General features: G+C 41.0%; 1 protein-coding gene across 1 annotated transcript in view; it reads right to left on the reverse strand.

The window, feature by feature from the left end:
• The window catches only part of mmp24 (matrix metallopeptidase 24), an 80,530-nt gene extending 62,930 nt beyond the window's left edge, over positions 1-17,600 (reverse strand). Inside the window, exon 1 of the mRNA XM_084741730.1 lies at positions 17,001-17,600. Within this exon, the coding sequence (XP_084597856.1) occupies positions 17,001-17,138 (138 nt within the window). The 5' untranslated portion in view covers positions 17,139-17,600. The remainder of the gene's footprint in view (positions 1-17,000) is intronic.
• Between the last annotated feature and the right edge of the window lie 2,638 nt (positions 17,601-20,238).

Consider the following 20,238-nt stretch of genomic DNA (forward strand, 5'->3'; position numbering starts at 1 on the left):
AACACCAAAAAATATAGATATAAAATATTTTCACCACTTTGGCATGAGGGAGCAGTAAACCGCCGTTATATAAGCCAAATATAACCCTCGCCAAAACTCCTTGTTGTCAGTTTTTACCTCACAGAACACAGGAATTGATCTACTGCTGCATCGATCTGTTAGTTTGTTTTTGTTGTGCGACTTCTGGGTTTTAAAGGCTTAGTTCAGGTGTAAATAGTTGTGTGTTATATTTAGACTATTTTCACAACTTTACTTTGCTGTCAGACAGCCTTTTCTGATGGGAAACTGCCGTTATATAAGCCAAATATCGCTCTCTCCAAACCAACCAAACTCCACTGACACAAACAGTAATTTTACGTCAAAGAACACAGGAGTTGCTGATTTACCGCTGCATCGATCTGTTAGTTTGTTTGTGTTACTGTGTGACTTTGGTGTTTATAAAAGTAGTTTAGATTCACACAATAAGACAAATAAACTAACAATAGTAGACCAGCAGCTCCTTTGTTCTATGAGGTATAATTATAGTTTTCGTCAATGGAGTTTGGTTGGTTTGGGGAGAGTGATATTTTTATTTTCTAAACGTATCAGTGCAGATTCCAATGAAAAAAAGGTCCCATTTTTATGCAAATTCAGCCCACCTGATCTGAAAAAACAAGCCCAAACATCAACCTTACAGGAAGTCAATAACAAAGGGTAAAACCATGAGCCAACAGCTGCAAAGTTCCTCCACTTGAGTCAAACTCACAGTATTTTGCAAAGGACCAGTTACCTTTGTTTCCCACCAACAAGCAGACAGATTTTTACTGAACTACTAGCATTTTAATCTGTTTGAACTGAACTTTGAGCTAAGCTGCTAACACAGCTGCTGAGGACCTCATCACCAGAAAAACCAAGACATCACAGCACCGCCGACACGGTTTGACTGACAGGTGACCTCTGTAAAAGTACCTGCAGGGACATCAGAACAGTGACAGCACAGCAGCCAAAATCATCACAGCTTCACTTCAAGGTAAAACTTCTCAGGATGCAACAAAGGCTCGATCACAGCGACCGCTGCGAAGCACGCGCTCAGCGTGGAGTGATGGACAGATGGATGAACAGATTTATCAACAGATCGATGGAGATTTGATGGATGGACGGAGCAGAAGAGAGAAGGAGGACTGAAAGATGGATTTAAGGAGGTCGGAAGTACCTTTATTCTGTTAATGCAGCCCGTCAGACAGCTGTCATCTGCTAAACTCTTTTACCGCTCTACAAAGTTCAGTCGGGACACGCTGTTAATCATAGAGGAGCTTACAGATTTCAGGCTGCAGCGCGGCGGAGTTATCATCACTCTGCCTCCTGCCTGATCCTACAAAACTCCAAAAGCATTTGAGGCGGCTGTAATCAATATTTTTATATTTACCCTGAATCAAATGATGTGAAAGGTGTCGCTCAAAGTGACAAACCCACAGAGGATTATCAACTCACTCTGCAGCTCCAGCCGAAGCTTTTTACCAAACTGCAACTTTACTGTTTCGGTTCAGTCTCACTGCTGTGATAAAGCCACTGTACACGACCTGCTCAGCACCGAACATATCAACTTTGTATGACCAGCATGCATTGGTCAGGAATCAGTACAGCACAGTATCAATCCACGGCAAGTATCATCAATCTTTTATTATAGAAATTATTAATGTTGCAAATGCAAATTGAACTTTTTGGCACAAGTATAATAAAATCAGTTGCTTTTTAAGTCTACTAGATGGTGCTGGGTTTTTTTCAGGTGAGAAAATAATTGTACATGTTCAAAGAAAGCACACTTGTGACTTCTACGCTAACTTCAAAATTAGCCCTCCGCTACCTGGAATGGGGATGAAATGACTGAATCATGTGACTGTGATGTTATTGCACAGTTTGGCAAATTCGCTTTACAGTAAAGCTGCACGATATGGTAAAAAAAAGTCATATCGTAATTATTTTAACTGAAATTGCAACTGCAATTTGCAATACAATTAAAGGGAATAAACCGGGATGATGAGGTATTTTTTGGGGTCTGTACCGAACAAACAGCAGAGGTCCTGGTCAGCAGGACTGTCAAATCAGAGCGGTTGTTGCTGCCCTTTTTGTGTAGTTTTAATTATACATTTTTATTTTAACTTACAAGAACCTATGTGTAAGAATATTAGTTTAAAATATTTTAAAAAGCAAAGAATGCAAAGAAACAACAGTTCTGACTGGTGCATTTTCTTGTTTGTTATGATAGAGGTGAACAAGCCAACTTCCTGTTGATGTGCCGAGTACGAACAGGACAGGTGGTCAGTTCTGACATAAAGCTCCTTTAAAGTTCTGGTAAATGAAAAAAATCCTGCCTGGGTTTAAAAATAAAAAAGAAATAATTAGTGGGATCAGTGATGAACGTTCTGGTGCTGATCAGAACGAGCTGCAGACACGCACGATAATTAAATTTACATCTCGGTGTAAAATGATTTCCTCTTCCTGTGTTTCCACACTGATCAAACATAATCCACGTTCCGTGTTGTTCTGCGCTGCACCCAGATGGCTCACAGAGAAGTGAGATGCTTCTTCTCCTCCTGACGGACAGAGACCTGCCTGATATTCATTTTTAATTAGAACTGCACTTGCGTTTCCGTCCTGCTCAGAGTCTCATGTTCTGAGGCTCCGCGGCGCTGCAGGACTCTCGTCTCGAGCTGCAGCCGACTGCTGCATGTGCTGCAAGAATGAACCAGGCTCTGTATTACAGTCTGGGACGTATTAAAAGTTATCTGCAGGATTCATTTATAACGGTTATATGTCCTTTTCTGTGATTATGTGACAAAATGCACTTTCAACACTGTTTGGCACCAACAAAATCCCAGTTTGTTTCTGATACACTGATTAGGACAGTCTTTAGTTGGAGGTTGAGCGATATGGCTTAAAAATATCTCAATATTCAGCTCAATATCTCAAAATCATTCAGCCGTAATTCTGCTTCAGTATTTGACTTAAACTACACACTCAATGCAGCTGTGTGTTACAGGCTGAGCCTTCCCCTTTAAGGAAGGTGGGCTTGTGGGTAATTTGCGTGACAGAGGTTAAAGGGGTTTGTTGTGAAATTACTAATAGGTGCTAACTGGCTGAGTTATATTTTCACAGATGATCTCTGACGTCCTCAAATGTCGAGTTTTGTCCAAAACACAAAGATATTCAGTTCACTGTCATGGAGGCATTTGAGACACTAAAATCAGAGAATTTGGACATATTTAATTTAAAAAATCACTCAAAATGATTAATCGATTATCAAAGCAGTTGGCGATTAATTCAATAATCGATTAATCAATTAATCGTTGCAGCTCTAATAACATATACAATCAACATGGGAGCAGCTCTGATGATTTCACTTAGTCTCACCAGGTGCAGATTCAACTGTGATGGGACTGAGACAAACAGCTCCTTGGAAATAAATTCATTCATTTGTGCATAAAAAATAAATAATAACAATAATGTATCAAATGCAAACAGAAATATTACTGGATGCAATTTAGTTTTAATCTTATTAAGTTTGCAGAAGATCACATCACAGAGACAAGAGGACATAAATATCAGACATCACAGGGATGGACTTTTATCAACACTTTGTCCATCAGTCCGTCTCTGGCCTCCTGTGTTCTCACCCTGCTCACTGTGGACAAACTTCTCCTTCCTGCTGTCCACCCCGTCCTTCTTCTTCTACTTTTTGTCTCAAGTTAACTTCTTTGTCTTCCTTTAGTCTGCGCTGATTTCCATGTCAGTGGTTTTTGCTCCACTTTCTTATTTTCCAGTTTACATCTATTTTTCTTTTCTCGTCTCACTTTCTCCTTTCCTCATCTTCTTCAGTATCTGGAGTCTCTCTACCTTCACCGCCTGACGTCCTGATGTCTCCTGCTGCAGTATTATACAACTTGTCCTCTTTTTCCTCTCACAATTTTCCCTCTTCTCACAGGGCTTTATGCAGATAAGGCAGATCTTAAAACCAGTGACATTGTGGTAAAAAAAAAAGAGGCTGAGAGTGACTCACCACCGTAAAACAATCATACACAATACATAAAGTAGAACAAGTGAACTGCAAAACTCAGTAAAGCACCAATTTATGCACCGCTCTCCTGTGAAAAATCTCTGATTCAGTACATGAGCCTAATAAAAGCTGAATCAGCAGCTTCAGGTGTGACAGTTACACGCCTCAATGTGTTTCATTAGTCTTGAGTTTCATTTCACAAATTCTGGTTTCTGGCGAATAAAAAAAGACGAGCAGCCAACTGGAGCCTTTCAACGTTTCCTAATTCACTTCGGCACTGTTTAACTTTTCCATTGATTTGAAAGAGCCTTAAACCAGGCAGGAGTTCATCACACTACGTTTCATAAGTAACCAATGGATTTATTAATGGTTAATAAGATAAATACTCCAGACATCCCTTTCCCCATCCACATCAACCAGCTCTGACTGGGGGATCCCGAGGTGTTCCCAGGCCAGTGTGGATATATAATCCCTCCGCCTAGTCCTCAGTCTGCCCCGTGTCCTCCTCCCAGCTGGACGTGTCTGGAACACCTCCCTCGGGAGGCGACCAGGTGGCGTCCTTACAAGATGCTTGAACCACCTCCACTGGCTCCTTTCTACGCAAAGGAGCAGTGTCTCTGAGTTCATCCGGGATGACTGAGCCTCTCACACTATCCTACAAAAGTCAACAAGAGTTAATGATAATTTAGTTAACTTAGGTAACTAACATTCTTATTACAACAAACCAATGTTTCTCTAAACATAACCAAGTAGTTTTGGTGCTTAAACTGCAACCAGAGGTCACCTGACTGCACAGAAAATAATGGGAGAGATAGGTGTATCACTTGCATGCAAAATTGGACTTTGACATATACACTAGAGCTGGGGTGATTCGTCTACGTAATCCATATAATCGATTATGAAAATAAGTTGATTTGCATATCGTGAATTGATGCGTCACTATGAACTGCTGCGTCTGGTCAGAGGATGGATTCTCCCGGTGAAGAACCTGCAGAGAGCCTCGCTGTGATTATCTAAAGTGTGCTCGTATTTTAGACAGAGATGCAACAGTTTGGCTCTTTAGCTCCACAAACTGGATGTGACTTATCACAGCGGGACGAAGCACCGAGCGACCTGTCCTCCTCCTCAGGCAGCAGCACCATCACCCCATTTACTTTCTGTCAGCACCCAAACGCGGCATATGAGGACTGTCAACACGTGGAACATATTTCTGTTAGCAGAAGTCACTTCCAACAGATTTTGTATGAGTCTCTTCATCCTCATCGTGTTAAAAGTGATGTTAGATGCAGCCTTAGTTTGCACTGCTCACTATTTGAAAGTGTAGAGTTCTTTTATTTGTGCTCAGATGGAAGACACATCAGTGTTGTATAGATGCATTGATGCAGCAGCAACAATAGAGCGACATAACAGGCAATGATGTGTACAAAAACTTTCTATCACAGTAGTTTGAAAAGCATGCGAACTATTTAAAAAGGGTTGATTGAGTTCAGCTGAGCCGACCATCCAGCACATCCATCGCCGCTTCGAAAGTACTTCAAACTGTTGTGAGTTTGTCCCTGACTCGCTGCTCACAAACAGTACAATACCCTCATCAAATGCACAGTGACAACTCCTCTTATTTACAGCTGCAGCCCGCACTGAGTGTGCAGTAAAGTGTGTGTGGGTGGGTGAGAAAGACAATAGCTGGAGAGGAGAGGAGCGAAAAAAACGACTGGAGACGGAGGGAGACAGATGAATAAAGAGGCAGAGAGAGGAAGGACTGTAAAACAATGAGGCTGTCCATCAAAAAGCCAAAACGTTCGAAACGCGCTGCGGGTGGCGATCGCAAAAATAGACGCGAACATGAAGCTCCATATGCGTGCGCTTCACTCCAAGGACGGCAAATCAGGACAAAGCATAAAACTACTAGTAACAGCCGTGGACTCACACCCGCCTACACAGTGTACACACACACACACACACACACACACACGCACGCACGCGTACGCAGCTCTGATAAGTGCAGCATTGCAGGCTCATTTAGCCCATTTCTCGGGTGTAATGTAGTGTTTACAACACCCCGGGGACCAGCCTTCTCCCTGAGCTCCTCTCCTCCTGGGAAGGAGGAGAAAAAGACAGAAAGAAGTCCAGAGAGGTTTGGAAACACACTTTCATCTTATAAAACCATCAACTTCACTGTTTACACTGTCCTCATCTCCGTCATCGTCATGGTGATCTGCAACCTGGACATTTTATTCAATCATCATCATTACCAGAAGTTTTAACTGTTATTGTTCCTGCCTTTACTTCAAAATCATCATCATCATCAGTACTGTTGTTATTATCATCATCTTCATCGCTACTAAAAACATCAGCACACTGTTTACACTGTCATCATCTCCATCATCGTCATGGTGATTTGAAACCTAGACGTTTTACTCAGTCATCATCATCACGCCAGTTTTATCATTCATGCCTTGACATCATCATCATCACTGTTGTTGTTATTATCATCATCATCCTCATCACTACTAAAACCATCAGCTTCACTGTTTACACTGTCCTCATCTCCATCATCGTCATGGTGATCTGAATCCTGGACATTTTACTCAGTCATCATCATCATCACCAGGCCGTTTTACTGTTATCATTCATGCCTTTACATCATCATCATCATCATCATCATCATCATCATCATCAACAACATTACTGTTGTTATTATCATCATCCTCATTGCTACTAAAACCAGCAGCTTCACTGTTTACACTGCCATCATCTCCATCATCGTCATGGTGATCTGAATCCTGGACATTTTTCATCACTGTTGTTGTTCTGATCCTCAGCACACTCTTACACATAAAGGTTCTAACTAGAACTACAAAGAGTTCTTTGGCTTGTCCCCATGAGAAAGTTGTTTTAGGGTACTGGGAAAACTTTTTATGAAGTTTCTGCTTGGAACTCTTTCAGAACCATCTGGAAAAGATTCAACCCAGAACCCCCTATGAGAGGTTCTACTGAGAACCCTTCTATGGTGCAATGGCTCCACCCAGAACCCTCTCTGGGGTTCTATCCAGAACTTTTCCACTTTCTAAGGATGCTAACAAGAACACACTCAGGGCGTTCTACATGAAACCTTAAATCCCAAGGGTTTTATCTAGAACACACTCTGGAGGTTCGACAGAGAACCTTTTTATATTCCTTTTCTTTATCTAGTACTCAGCCAAAGGGGTTTGACTGCAGAACCTTTTTATATTCCAAGGGTTTTTTATCTAGAACCCATGCAAGGGCTTCTACTGAGAAACTTTTTATATTACAAGGGTTCTATCTAAAACCCACTTAGGTTCATCTTCTGAGAACCTTTTCATATTACAAGGGTTTTACATAGAACACACTTGGGGGTTCTACAGAACCTTTTTATATTCCAATTTTTCATCACAAAATAACCCAGGGGGTTCTACCAAGAAGCTTTTTATCACCTGGTGAGTTCTTTCAAGAACCTTCATGAACCCTTGATGAAAGAGTTCTTCAATGATTTCACTGATCCTTTTTCTTTCAAAGCGGGATCTTCAGAATCAAATGGTTCTGAATAGAACCTCAGCCCCTCAGGAAGAACACTTTTGGAACCCTTACTTCTACAAGTGACTACAGTCACCTTCATCATCATCATCATCATCATGCTGGCAGGTACACACAGCCATTCTGAAGCCTCTTCATCACCAGGAAGTGTGAAACTCACCATCGTCTTCAAACACACGGTCGATGTTGCTGCACACAGAAAATGTGGTGAAGGAAAAAAAAGCGACTCAGAGTCAAATCCCACTAAATCCATCGTTCTCTGCTGGATCTCAGGTTTCTATTGTATCAAATACTGACAGAAACCTCAGAGGAGTCGGTGTGACTTCAACACCACGACTGACTTTACAGACACTCTGACATCAAAACATCACTTTTTATCAAACAAATAGTTTTTTTGTGCCCGTCTTTACAACCACATTAAAGCAGGACTATAACTTCTGATGAACAGCAGATAAACGCTTTGAAATTAATTACTGGTATTGTCCAGAAATAAAAGTTTTGTCTTAATTGCCTATCTTGAGGACCGTCATCCCAACCATTACCACAAATTTGTGAAGAACAAAGAAAAACAGGTACCAGATAAAAAAAAACTGTCAGCAGTATTTTTCTTATTTCACCCAGTGCATGTGAACATTTGTAAAAACGCTGCATGCATCAGATAAGAGCAGCATGATAATAATTAAATTCCACTACGAGAGAGACCTGATGTTCTCTGACATGAGGCGGAAAAGATTTGTGCATTTATCAGTAATTGGCACAAAGCATTGGAAAGTATCGGCACATCGGATATCGACTCGGGTCGGGTCAGATTTCCCAAATTGATTCAGTTTGATTGACATGGTCTTGATTTGATTCTATTCATGATTTGATTCAATTCTATATTAATTCAGTTTGGGATATTACAGTTACAATACCAGTGTTGCTTCAGTATGACAGAGGTTCTGAGAAAACTAATACTGTAAACTGTACGAGGAACCCTCCACTCCGGTCCATTATTAAACATGATTATTTTTTGAACACACTAAAATTAGTCTCATGGAACAAGATCTCGCGCCAAAGGCTGTAACACACATCCGTGGGAGAAAAGACATATTAAAAAATCGATTTGGGGATTTTATGAATCAATATCAGACCATGCAAAGGAATATTGATTTGAGTCAATTATTGATTTTTTAACCCTGCCTGAGACGTTTCTTATTAATATCATTAACAAAAGTGCTTAATGATCCCTCAGACGTCTCTGTTTATGATCAGTTCCTTACTTATCAATCAATTAATCAATCAGTCATTTAACTGCATGAGGATAATCACTAACACTGGGTGAATCTACTGTGTAATGATCTGTGCAGCAGCTCCAGCCCACACTACAGTTTGTCTGCACCCGCTGCCCAAAAATATTCTTTCCAAAACACACAAACACGAGCAGGTTTGACCACAGAAATTTGACCTATTGTGTAAACAGTCAAACAGACAAAGGAGCGCGGAGCCGTGAGTCAGACAAAGAACCCAACGCCTCCTTCTCCCTCTGCTGTCTCCGCTCGTCCGCTAACCAACCATCTGTGTTTTCACTGCGCCAGCCAGCGTCGCTCCGCAGCTGCAGCTCCGCTCCGTGATTACAGGCTTACAGGAGGAGGAGAACCGCCGCGTGTCTCTGTGTCGCCGCAACAACCTGAAGGTGAGCCGGGCGGGAGACGTTCTGCGCCATGTTTCATGGCTCAGTGTGGAGCTGATGGACGACTGACACAGTTCTGGTGCTGCACAGAACATGAGAACAGAGACTAAACACTGAGCAGATTGTCAGTCAACACCTACAAGAACATCACAGTGATTCACGTTCCACACTTCAGCAGACAACACATGTGGAGCTACAGCTTTATTTTTTTGTCCCCAAGATCGTTCCACCACAGTCTGCCCTGCCGTGGTGCTCTCTCAGAAATAACGGTTCCAGAATTGTTCTTCCTGAAGGACTGAGGTTCTACCCAGAACAATTTGCTTCTGAAGAACCCTTTTCTGAAGAAAGGGCTTGTCAAGGACCCTTTATTAGACTAAGGGTTAAATCAAGAACACTTTTCATCCATAGAACCCTTTTTAGAAGAAAAAGTTCTGTTGAAATCATTGAGGAACTCTCTCTTCAACTACAACTACAATATGAAGCAGTTCTCAGTAGAACCCCCTGAGAGGGTTCTAGATAAAATCCTTGGAATAAAAAGGGTTCTCAGCACAACCTCCTGGGTGAGTTCTAGATAAAGGTTCTTGACAGAACTTTGTGGGCAGGCTCTAGATAAAACCCTTAGAAATGTTCCTGGTAGAACATTGTGAGTGTGGTCTAGACAAAACTCTTGGAATCTAAAAAGCTTTGAAGTAGAACCCCCTGGGTGGGTTCTAGATAAAACACTTTGAATATGTAAGGGTTTTTGATAGAACCTTGTGGGTGGGTTCTAGATAAAACCCCTGGAATCTAAAAAAGGTTCACAGTAGAACTCCCTGTTGGGTTGTCTATGGTACCTCTCACAGAGGGTTTGTGGACTGTGACAGAGCTGCTAATTAGCATCTTTTAGCACGCTAACATCCTAAAATAAGATAATGAACATGGACATCATTATACCAGCTAAATATCAGCATGTTAGCATTGCTGATGTTAGCATTTAGCATCTCCAGCCTTATTCTTTTGCTAATTTATCAAACTGTCGTCATCAACAGCCCGGTTCTCCAGCGGTTCATAACAGGCACTACTGGCTATTTGTGTGTGCGTGTTTCACTTGATTTTGCCCAATGAGAATTCAGAACCTCAACAAAAGAAATCTGTGTCTAAAAACAGTTTTGACAACAGCTAAATCAGCTGGGGCAGAGTGGGCGGGGCATCAACGCCACTGTGGCCTCAGAGTTTTGAGGGGTCACAGCGGCCATGGCGTTTAGGGCTGCACAACTAATCGAAACTCTAACAAAATCGCAATATGGCTTTCTGCAATGTTCAAATCACAGGAGGTGCAATATTTGTTAAAGGCAAAATGTGTGTTAATGCATGTGTTTACCACTGCATATCTCAAGAGCAATCTCAGTCAAAATAACTGCAATATCATGCAATATTTTGACCAAATTATATAAAAAATAAATGAATAAATAATAGATGAAAACTATAGATAAAAACTTTGAGCTGTAGATCTCATTACATCCCAGCATCAAAGCTGATTTCAAGTTTTAACATGATGTGAACCTCCAAGAGAAGACCGTACATTAAAAATAAAATCAATAATGGATAAATACATGACAGTTGAGACATAGTTCCAACATGTTTTCATGCAGCTTGACAGAAAACATCAAGAACGTCATGACCAAATCTCCACCACAGTGCTGTGATACAAAGATCTCTGCATGTGCACGAGATGACACACACACACACACACACACACACACACACACACACACACACACGCACACACACACACACGCACACACACACACACACAGTAAATCCACCGTCAAACACACACTCACACCCTCACAGTCATGTTTACAGCATCTTCTAAAATCACGGCGTCCCTGTGATACAACCAGCTTTTAATCAACACAACAATGCAGCTGGCAGACGACCTGCACGCCAAAACCCCTCACAATAAAAACCAACGATTAAATAATTAGAGCCAATTAAATCAACATTTGAGGCGTTTGCAGCGGCGTCACGTCTTCGCTGTTGCACCGAACTTTAAATTAAATTCAGGAAAACATGACAACAGGAGCACACGTCACCCACTGAACGCCGTCTCATACGAGCCATGTGGCTTCACCGTGCACACAAAGAAACCTGCACGCTGCGGCTGTGAGCGTTCTGATTGGTCGGCTGTGACTTCACAGGAGAAGCTTTGTCAAAAACATCACATGGTATCTTTTGTTTGCAAGGAAAGGAGACATCTGATGGGTTCTAAAGATACTCTGATGGCATTTTAAGATTTATTTGTTTCACTTTGCGTCAAGAATTAATGTAGAAAAACATGTAAAACACAATAATCCACTAAACACCAGGAGACAAATAAACACTGAAAACATTGAACTCATGACGCCGTGTTTACTAGATTTCTGTTTATGTACAGAAGAAGATTTCTCTGACTGAATGAGTCATTTCTCAGGCAAAAGTATCTCAAAGACACTACACTCTTAGAACCAAGGGTTCCAAAAGGGTTCTTCCTAAAGGGCAGAAGCTCTACCCAGAACCATTTCCTTCTAAAGAACTTCTTTTTGAAGAAAGGGTTCATCAGGAGTTCTTTGTAAGGCTCAGGTTTCCATTAAGAACTCTTTTTATCCCAAGAACCACTTTGGAAGAAAGAGTTTCATCAAGGGTTCTTTGTACCATAATATACATAATAGGTGTTCTTGACTCCAGGGGTGGGTTCTAGATAAAATCATTGGAATATAGAAGGTTCTTGGTAGAATGCACTGGGTGGGGTCTAGATGAAAACATTTGAATATAGAAGGGTTCTTGGAAGAACGTGGAAAGGTTCTGGATAGAACCTCCAGAGGGGGTTCTGGGTGGAACCATTATACCATAGAAAGGTCCTCACCTCAGGTCAAACTCCCTGGGTGAGTTCCTGTCAGCACTCTTAGAAGGTGGAAAGATTCTTGACAGAACCCCAGAGAGGGTAATTTGATTCTCTGAAGAACTCTTTTATCAAGGCATATTTGTAACATTATATAAAAAAGGTTCTCAGTAGAACCTTCTGTCTGGGTTCTACATAAAACACTTGGAATATAAAAAGTTTCTCAGTAGAACCTCCAAAGAGGGTTCTGGGTGGAACCATAACACCATAGAAGGGTTCTCTGTGGAACGCCCTGGCCGGGTTTTAGAGTCTTGGAGTTCTTGGAATATAGAAGAGTTCTCGGCAGAACTCCCTGGGTGGGTTCTTGTTAGCACTCTGAAGACTCTGAAGAAGATTGAATGATTCTGTACAGAACCCCAGAGATGGCTGTTTAAATCTTTGAAGAGCTCTTTTATTAAGGGTTCTTTGTACCATAATATAAAAGGGTTCTCAGTAGAACCCTCTGGGTAGGTTCTAGATAAAACACTTGGAATATAAAAAGGTACTGGGCTGGTTCTTTAGAAAATGTAAAGGTTCTGGATATTTTCTCCAGGGAGCGTTCTGGATGGAACCAGTCACACCTTTGAGGGATTCTATGTAGAACCTCTCATAGGTGGTTCTGTGTGGAACCTTTCACAGATGGATATCCCCCTTTATGCTGGGTTCTAGATAGAATTCTCTAAAAGGGTTCTATCAGGAACCAAAAAGGTCAAGCCTTAGAACCCTTAATGGCTCTAAAGAGAACCTTTATTTCTCAGAGTGAGGTTGGACAAAAGAAGCAGATATGAAGACGTCACTCTGGGTTCTGGAAAAGCATTTTCACATTTTTGTTGACATTTTATAAATTAAATGATCAACGGTGAAAATAATCTGCAGCCACACAAACTGTTTCTGTTCTACAATGGAACGTTCTGTGAGCTGAAATACGTTCTTCCCAGATCTCCTGGAACATTTTGTAATAAAAAGCCTGGATCGTAGCAGAAACTGTACAGAACACGTGTGTGAGGCCACATTAGCATGACGTGTAGCAACAAAAGCTTTGTGAGGATTATGATTTCTGAGGGAAAACATCTCATCCTCTGTACAGCAGCAGAACCGTGACGTTCTCCGGCTGTTAGCAGCCTCGCTCAGCACAGCCAGAGGCGCTTCCTTTGTCTGAATGAACATGTCACTAGCAGCACAAACATCACTGAAGAAGAAGAAGAAGAAAAAAAAAAAAACACAACACGCCACAGATCATCACCACGTCTCCCGGAGGTGAGAGACTTTCTGCGAGCCTTTGATTTCATAACACACGACCCAAATTTACATTCAGCAAACAACAGATCACACGTCAGAACATGAGGATCACTGTGAGGAGAGCTGCAGCTACACATTATTTTCAGTCTGTTGATCATTTTCTCGATCAATTGATCAACTGTTTGGTCCATTAAATGTCAGAACCTGTCTTGTTTTGTCCTCAGCAGTTTACTGGAGTAAAGAAACCAAAAAACATTCACATTTAAGAAGCTGAAATCAGAGAATTTTTACTTTTTTCTTTAAAAAAAAAATCTCAAGCCAATTAAGCAATTATCAAAATAATTGGTGATTAATTTAAAAGTTGATAACTAACAAATTAATCGATTGATTGTTGCAGCTTGATTGAATTTGCACTCATGTAAACAAAGACGTTCTTCTGAACATCTCAGCATGTGTGTTTGTGTGAGACTGAGACCGACCATTAAAGGTGTCATCATATACAGATATTGATGATAAAATTGATATTTAAAACATATTAGAAATATTGATTACAGATTGATAAAACACACATATGATCATATCCTTTAAATAATCCAGAGCCTCTTAAACAAACTGTAGGTTCTTAAATCCTTTGGTTTATCAGTTCATCTGCTTGACGTTTCACCATCCATCAAGAGTGCACACAGAACCATAAAGGGTTCTCCAGCTTGTCCCCACAGGAGAACCCATTTTGGTTCCTTTTATAAAAGGTTTTACCTTTCAAAGAGTTTTACCTAATACCCAGCATGAAGTGTTAAACCTAGAATCATCTGTGAAATGATTCACCCATAAGAGGTTCTACACAGAACCCTTCTATGATGCACTGGTTCCACCCAGAACCCTGTCTGGAGGTTCTATCCAGAACCTTTCCACCCTCGATCCAAGGGGTTCTACCACAAATATTATTATATTCCAGTGGTTTCATATAGCATTCACCCACGGGGTTCTAGCAGGAACCCTTTTACATTACAAGGTTCTTATCTAGTACCCATCCCAGGGGTTTTACCAGGAACCTTTCAAAATGCCAAGGATTTTATGTATCACCTATCCTGGGGGTTCTACCAGCAACTGTTTTGTAGTCTTGGGTTTAATCTAGCACTCACACAAGCGGTTCCACCAAGAACCTTTGTATATTTCAAGGGTATTATCCAGCACCCAACCAAGTGGTTCTAACAAGAACCTTTTTATATATCAAGATTTTTAACTGACACCCACCCTGAAGGTTCTACCAGGGACCATTTTATACTCCAAGGGTTTTATCTTGCTCCTACCCAGGAGGTTCTACAAGGAGAACTTTTACATTATGGTACAAAGAACACTTTATTAACAAGTTCTTCCATGAATGAAAATGTTTCTTAATGGAACCCTTCATTAAACGAACAACCCTTGATGAACCATTTCTCTAAAAAAGGGTTATTAGGAAGCAAGTGGTTCTGGGTAGAACCTCAGCCTTTCAGGTAGAACCCTTTTGGAACATTTATTTCTAAGAGTGTAGCACTTTTTATACACTTTTGTTCACTTATGGTTAAAGAGTCTCTATACTCGAACTTTGAGTTTAATTAATTTGTCAAAATGAGACAAAACACAGAAAAAACAAAGTTAAAGATGAATTTGACTTTTTTCTTTTCAAATGATCAATCGATATTCTGATAATATCGTTATTATTGATTTGTTTTGGCCATGATAATCATCTCTATCAGATCTACTGGCCATCAAAAGACTTTCTAAAACACATCTGTCTGCTCCTCTTCTCTTCTCCTCCGACTCGCTGCCATTTCCATAAATTATGGAGGGAGGCTATATTTGGCCTGAGTGGAGGGAGAGATGGGGGAGAATCTGGAGGAGCTTTGTTCAGCAGCACACTCACTCACTGAGCCTCGCTCTGACGTTCTCTGCATGCTGATGGTTCCTTATTGACAACACGGCCTGAGAGCTCATTACACACATTAACACACAATCATTTACATCAAAGCGTCGGTGCGTTCTCACCTCCCCGCTGTCCGCTACGGAGAACCGGAGAGACGCCGGGTTAATGGCCCACATCGCCCCTCAAATACAAGAACATGTTCCAGGGGTTTAATCTGGAACACACTGTGAGGGGGTTCTACTGAGAGAACCTGTTTATAATCCAAGGGTTTAATCAAGAACACCCTGTGAGGGGGTTCTATTGCAAACATTTTTATAATGCAGGGGTGTAATCTGGAACACACTGGGAGGGGGTTCTACTGAGAACACTTTTATAATGCAGGGGTTTCATCTGTAATACCCTGTAAGGGGGGTTCTACTGAGAATTTTTTTTGCAAGAGTTAAATCTAGAAAACACTGGGAGGGGGTTCTACTAGAGAACATTTTTATAATGCAGGGGTGTAATCCAATAATCCAAGGGTCTTTATCTGGAAAACCCCTCAGGAGGTTCTACAGAGAACCAGTTTATATTCCAGTGGTTCTATCTAAAACCTTTCTGCATTTCAAGGCAAACTCCTGAAAACTAGAATACTTTCAGGATGTTCTATTGAGAAGCTTTCCATAATTTAAGGGTTTTACCTAGAACACTCTGGGGTGGGTTCAACTAGAAGCTGTTTCGAGTCTTCTTTTTTTTTACCTTTTTATATTCCAAAGGTCTAGAACACACTCAGGGGGTTCTACAGAGTACCTTTATATATTCCAAGGATTTTATCTCAAAAACACTCAGAAAGGTTCTACTAAGAACCTTTTTAAATTCCAACGGATTACCTAGAATACACTGAGGGGGTTCCAACAAGAACGTTTTTATATTCCAAGTGTTTTTTTTATCTGGAACACATTCAGCAGGTTCTACAAAGATTCTTTATATTCCAAAGGTTTTACTAGAACGTGCTCAGAGGGTTCTACAGATAATCTTTTTATGATCCATGGGTTCTATCTAGAACAATTAGCAGCGTGTGAATGAACGGGTGTTCTAAGGAGGCTGTTCTGACACCTCCTCACCATCTTGGTCTGACTCCCTCCTCCGCCGTCAAAAGGCCAACCAGCGGAGGAACAAATGATCCGCGGCTGAGACGCGGTCGGAAATAAAACTACAAACACATGGAGACAATTAACGCGGAGGAGTCATTACGGTCCTTTTGTTTGTTTTGACCAAATTCACCGGAGCCGCTCAGCGCGCGCTCCATCCACGCGACTGACAACAAAAGAGCGGAGCGAGGATTCAGCTCCAGCGCTCCTCTCTGCTCCTCTCTTGTTGATCTGCTTTAATTAATTCACTTCGCCAACTCGTGAATGTTTTATCCGCCCGTCCCTCCTCGCGGGGAGAGGGGGGCGGGTATCACTTTCAGGAGGAGACGGGAGAGGAAACATGGAAACAAACGCGCGCAGAAAAACATCCCGAGGAGCGCACGACTCCCCGACCTGCGCGCGTGAAGAGACGGAGAACTGACGGAGGAGTGAGAGAAGGAGGGATGGATGCTCATTCCTCCACATCCAACAGAAGGGTGGAGGTGAAAACACACACTACCCTCATGTTTATTCTAAATAACCGTGTGTGTGTGTGTCTGTGTGTGTGTGGATGGAGCAGCACCACCTACCTCCACGATCAGCGTCTTCTCCTCCCCGCAGACCGAGACGACCCAGAACAAAATGGGAAAGTAGCAGGTTTTCCAACACAATCCCGGGAGCCCCGCTTTCCTCCTCCGCCTCACGCCTCCTCCTCCTCCCGTCGCCATGGCTGAGTCCCCGAAATCCCCCCCTCCTCCTCCGCTGTCCGCCGGTGATGTCCAGGCTCCTGCTCCGCTTGTTTACCGGAGGAAACAGTCCGTGCGCTCCTGCTTCATCCCGTCTCCCTCTCCGTGTGTGTGCGAGTGTGTGTTGTCTCTCACTGTCTCCCGGTTCGCAGTTGCAGACGCGCTATTGGTCTCCTGCACTTGACGAGCGCCCATTGCGCATGCGCACTGAGGTCCAGCGGAACAGCTGGGGAAGCCTGGCTACAAGACAGCGCGGCTGCAGGTTGGTCGGTGCTCCGGTATCGCTGAGGAGGAGACATCAGGAGGGGGAGGGACGGAGGGGGGAGGTGGAGGTGGAGATGTGACGCATGTTGTTGCAGTAGCGCTCCGCAAACAGCAGGAGCGCTGCAGCTGCAGACAGACTCCTCACTCTGGGTTTTATTTAAGATATGATATTCCCTTATTAGTCCCACAACGAGGAAAGTTTAAAGCTACAGCAGCAAAGTGGAAAACAAAAACATAGAGAAGCATCAATAAAATATAAAATAAAATGTCAAAAAATATAAGCAAGAGGAGATATAAAAAAAATATGAATATTTGAACAGGAAGAGACATAAAAATAGGGAAAGTTTATACCATTTCAAGCAGAAATTGAAACTGACAGTGAATGAAAGAAAAATAATGTAATTTAAAGAGGTACTGCACACTTAAATATGTTTGTTTTTTTTCCCTGTAAACTGAATTATATCACTGTACTGGGAAGACTCATGTTTTCCATCACCATCTCTCTACACTCAAAATACATACCATGATAATAATAATGATAATAATAATAATAATGATAATAATAATAATAATAATAATAATAATAATAATAATAATAACAATACCCTGGCTCAACTTTAAAAAATGAAGTTAACAATTTGCATGGATCTTTTTAAGTAATTCCAACTCAGCTATGACCTGAGTAAATCCCACAAGACTTTTATAGTTAGACCAACTCAATCAGTTTAGTACAACCAACTTGATTTGTTTTATCCTCTACAAGCTTAATTAAGTTTCACCATCTGGTGCTATTAAGTAGTCAGATTACTTATTTTCAGTTATTCTAACTTATTTATTTTACTTTCAGTCTACTCAGAAAAGTCCATGCAAATAGTTACCATAATTTGAGTATTAGTAACTTATTTCAGTCAGAATAAAATACACATAATTTCAGTTTTATGATCAAACTCTTTATTTTAAAACCAATTATCAAATTATGTCCAACAGTTTTGATACCATCATCTGTGCCCAAAATAAATATATAAATACTTAATAAATAAATAAATATATTTTAATACAGCACTTTATTTATTAGATGCATTACCTCTGGACAGGCTTTCAGACAGTTCAAGAAATATTTTCTGAAACACCTGAAAGTCTTTTTCAGTTCTTTTGAGTAGGTGAGATTGTGTGTATCAACCCTATCAACGAGGATTACACAGGCTGCAGGTACTAAGATTTCTATTTCTTTAATCAACCGGACATCAGGCACCTCTTCATCACGTCATTAATGATGTCACCATCCTGGTATAAGAAGGTCAGATCGATGTAAACAGTGAAATTGCCTCCCGGCAAGTGAGAGCGAAGATTAGTTAGCCTAGCTAACAACAGTCCACAACTGCTACAGCATATGTGCTAACTTAGCAAAGTTACTCACTGAACACTCGCTCTAAAGTCATCTTATTTCTCTGTTCACACGAGGTACAAACTCTCAGAAAACCTCCCGGCTTTTAACTTAAGCAGAGACATTAAGTTAACAGCGTAAAGTGAACTAACCAGCCGCTCACCATGTCTACTTCTCCGTCATGTCGCTGTAGCTTCGTCTGCCGCTCGCGCAGAGATTAAGTCCCGCCCCTAAAGGAATACGGTAGGTTACAGCGTTCATCTCAACTCGAACAATGATTGGCTGATAACAACAAACTGACACCTGGCTACCCAATACACAAACAGAAAGCACACTTGAGGAGTTCAAGGTCCACTCAAACCGAGGGAAATTTCAAAGTGCAAGTAAACATTTCTTCATCGCAATGCTCGAAAGTCACTATACGCACAGCAATAAAACTGAAATATATTCCAAGAAATCATGTAAACGAAATAAACAGGGTACTGCACATATATAAGTGCTCATTATAAATATTTATAATATTATAAATAATGTGATTAGTTTTCTTAACTAAGCCTTTTAGTCATTAAGCTGCCACTGTAAAACCAAATATAAAAAAGACTAGGGCCTACACAAGCTAGCTAAAATTACCAACTTTAATAGGTGGGACAAGCTACAAATTAAAAGCAAACTGTTGTGTATAAAAACTATTTTTTGCTTCTTGTATCAATATAGTCATTAGTTGTTGCCAATAAAACAGCAAAGTACTCACCAGGTAGCATTCAAAACTTCTGTTTTTCTCCCTCCTGTCTCTTGTGGCAGGCGCAGTCTGGGAGCAAAACAAGTCTGGGCAAATTCAAATCCTTCTGCTCTTTTTAAAGTTTGCTCACTACATATTCAAATTGCTCTAACTTAATTCTTTCTGTTGCTGAATAAAGGCAGAAATTTTTGTTCAAAACCAAGATGTTATTGGGTTAAGACAGCTTTCTTCATTTTAAGTCTGACCAACTTCATAAAATAAGTTATCAACTCATTAAAATGTGTACATGTAACAAACTTCATTTTTTAAGCTGAAAAAGCTCTTTTTAAGCTATACTTACTAACCCCATGAATCATTTCTTAGAGTGTATTTTAGTATTTATTAGTTAGGTTTTATGTTTTCTGAGATACACTTTTTTTTTCCGATTGAAAGTGGAGTTTCACAAGAAAACAGTGCTGCAGAATGATGACAAAAACACCCAACAACAACATAAAATGCCTCCATACTGCTCATCTGGTGTAATCCAAGTCTCTTAAAGCGCCAACATACCGTTCTCTCGTGCAGACAGTGTGCACGTGAACGTGGCTCCAAGCTTAAGATTCAAGCTAAAAACGTGATGTAAATAGCATTTTTTTAGTCAACTTGGCATGCTGGGGCCTTAGAAGACTTGGATTGAAGTAACATGAACTATTCAT

The sequence above is a fragment of the Lutjanus erythropterus genome, chromosome 2 (assembly GCF_056507025.1).
Source record: "Lutjanus erythropterus isolate fLutEry1 chromosome 2, fLutEry1.hap2, whole genome shotgun sequence".
NCBI lineage: Eukaryota > Metazoa > Chordata > Actinopteri > Lutjaniformes > Lutjanidae > Lutjanus > Lutjanus erythropterus.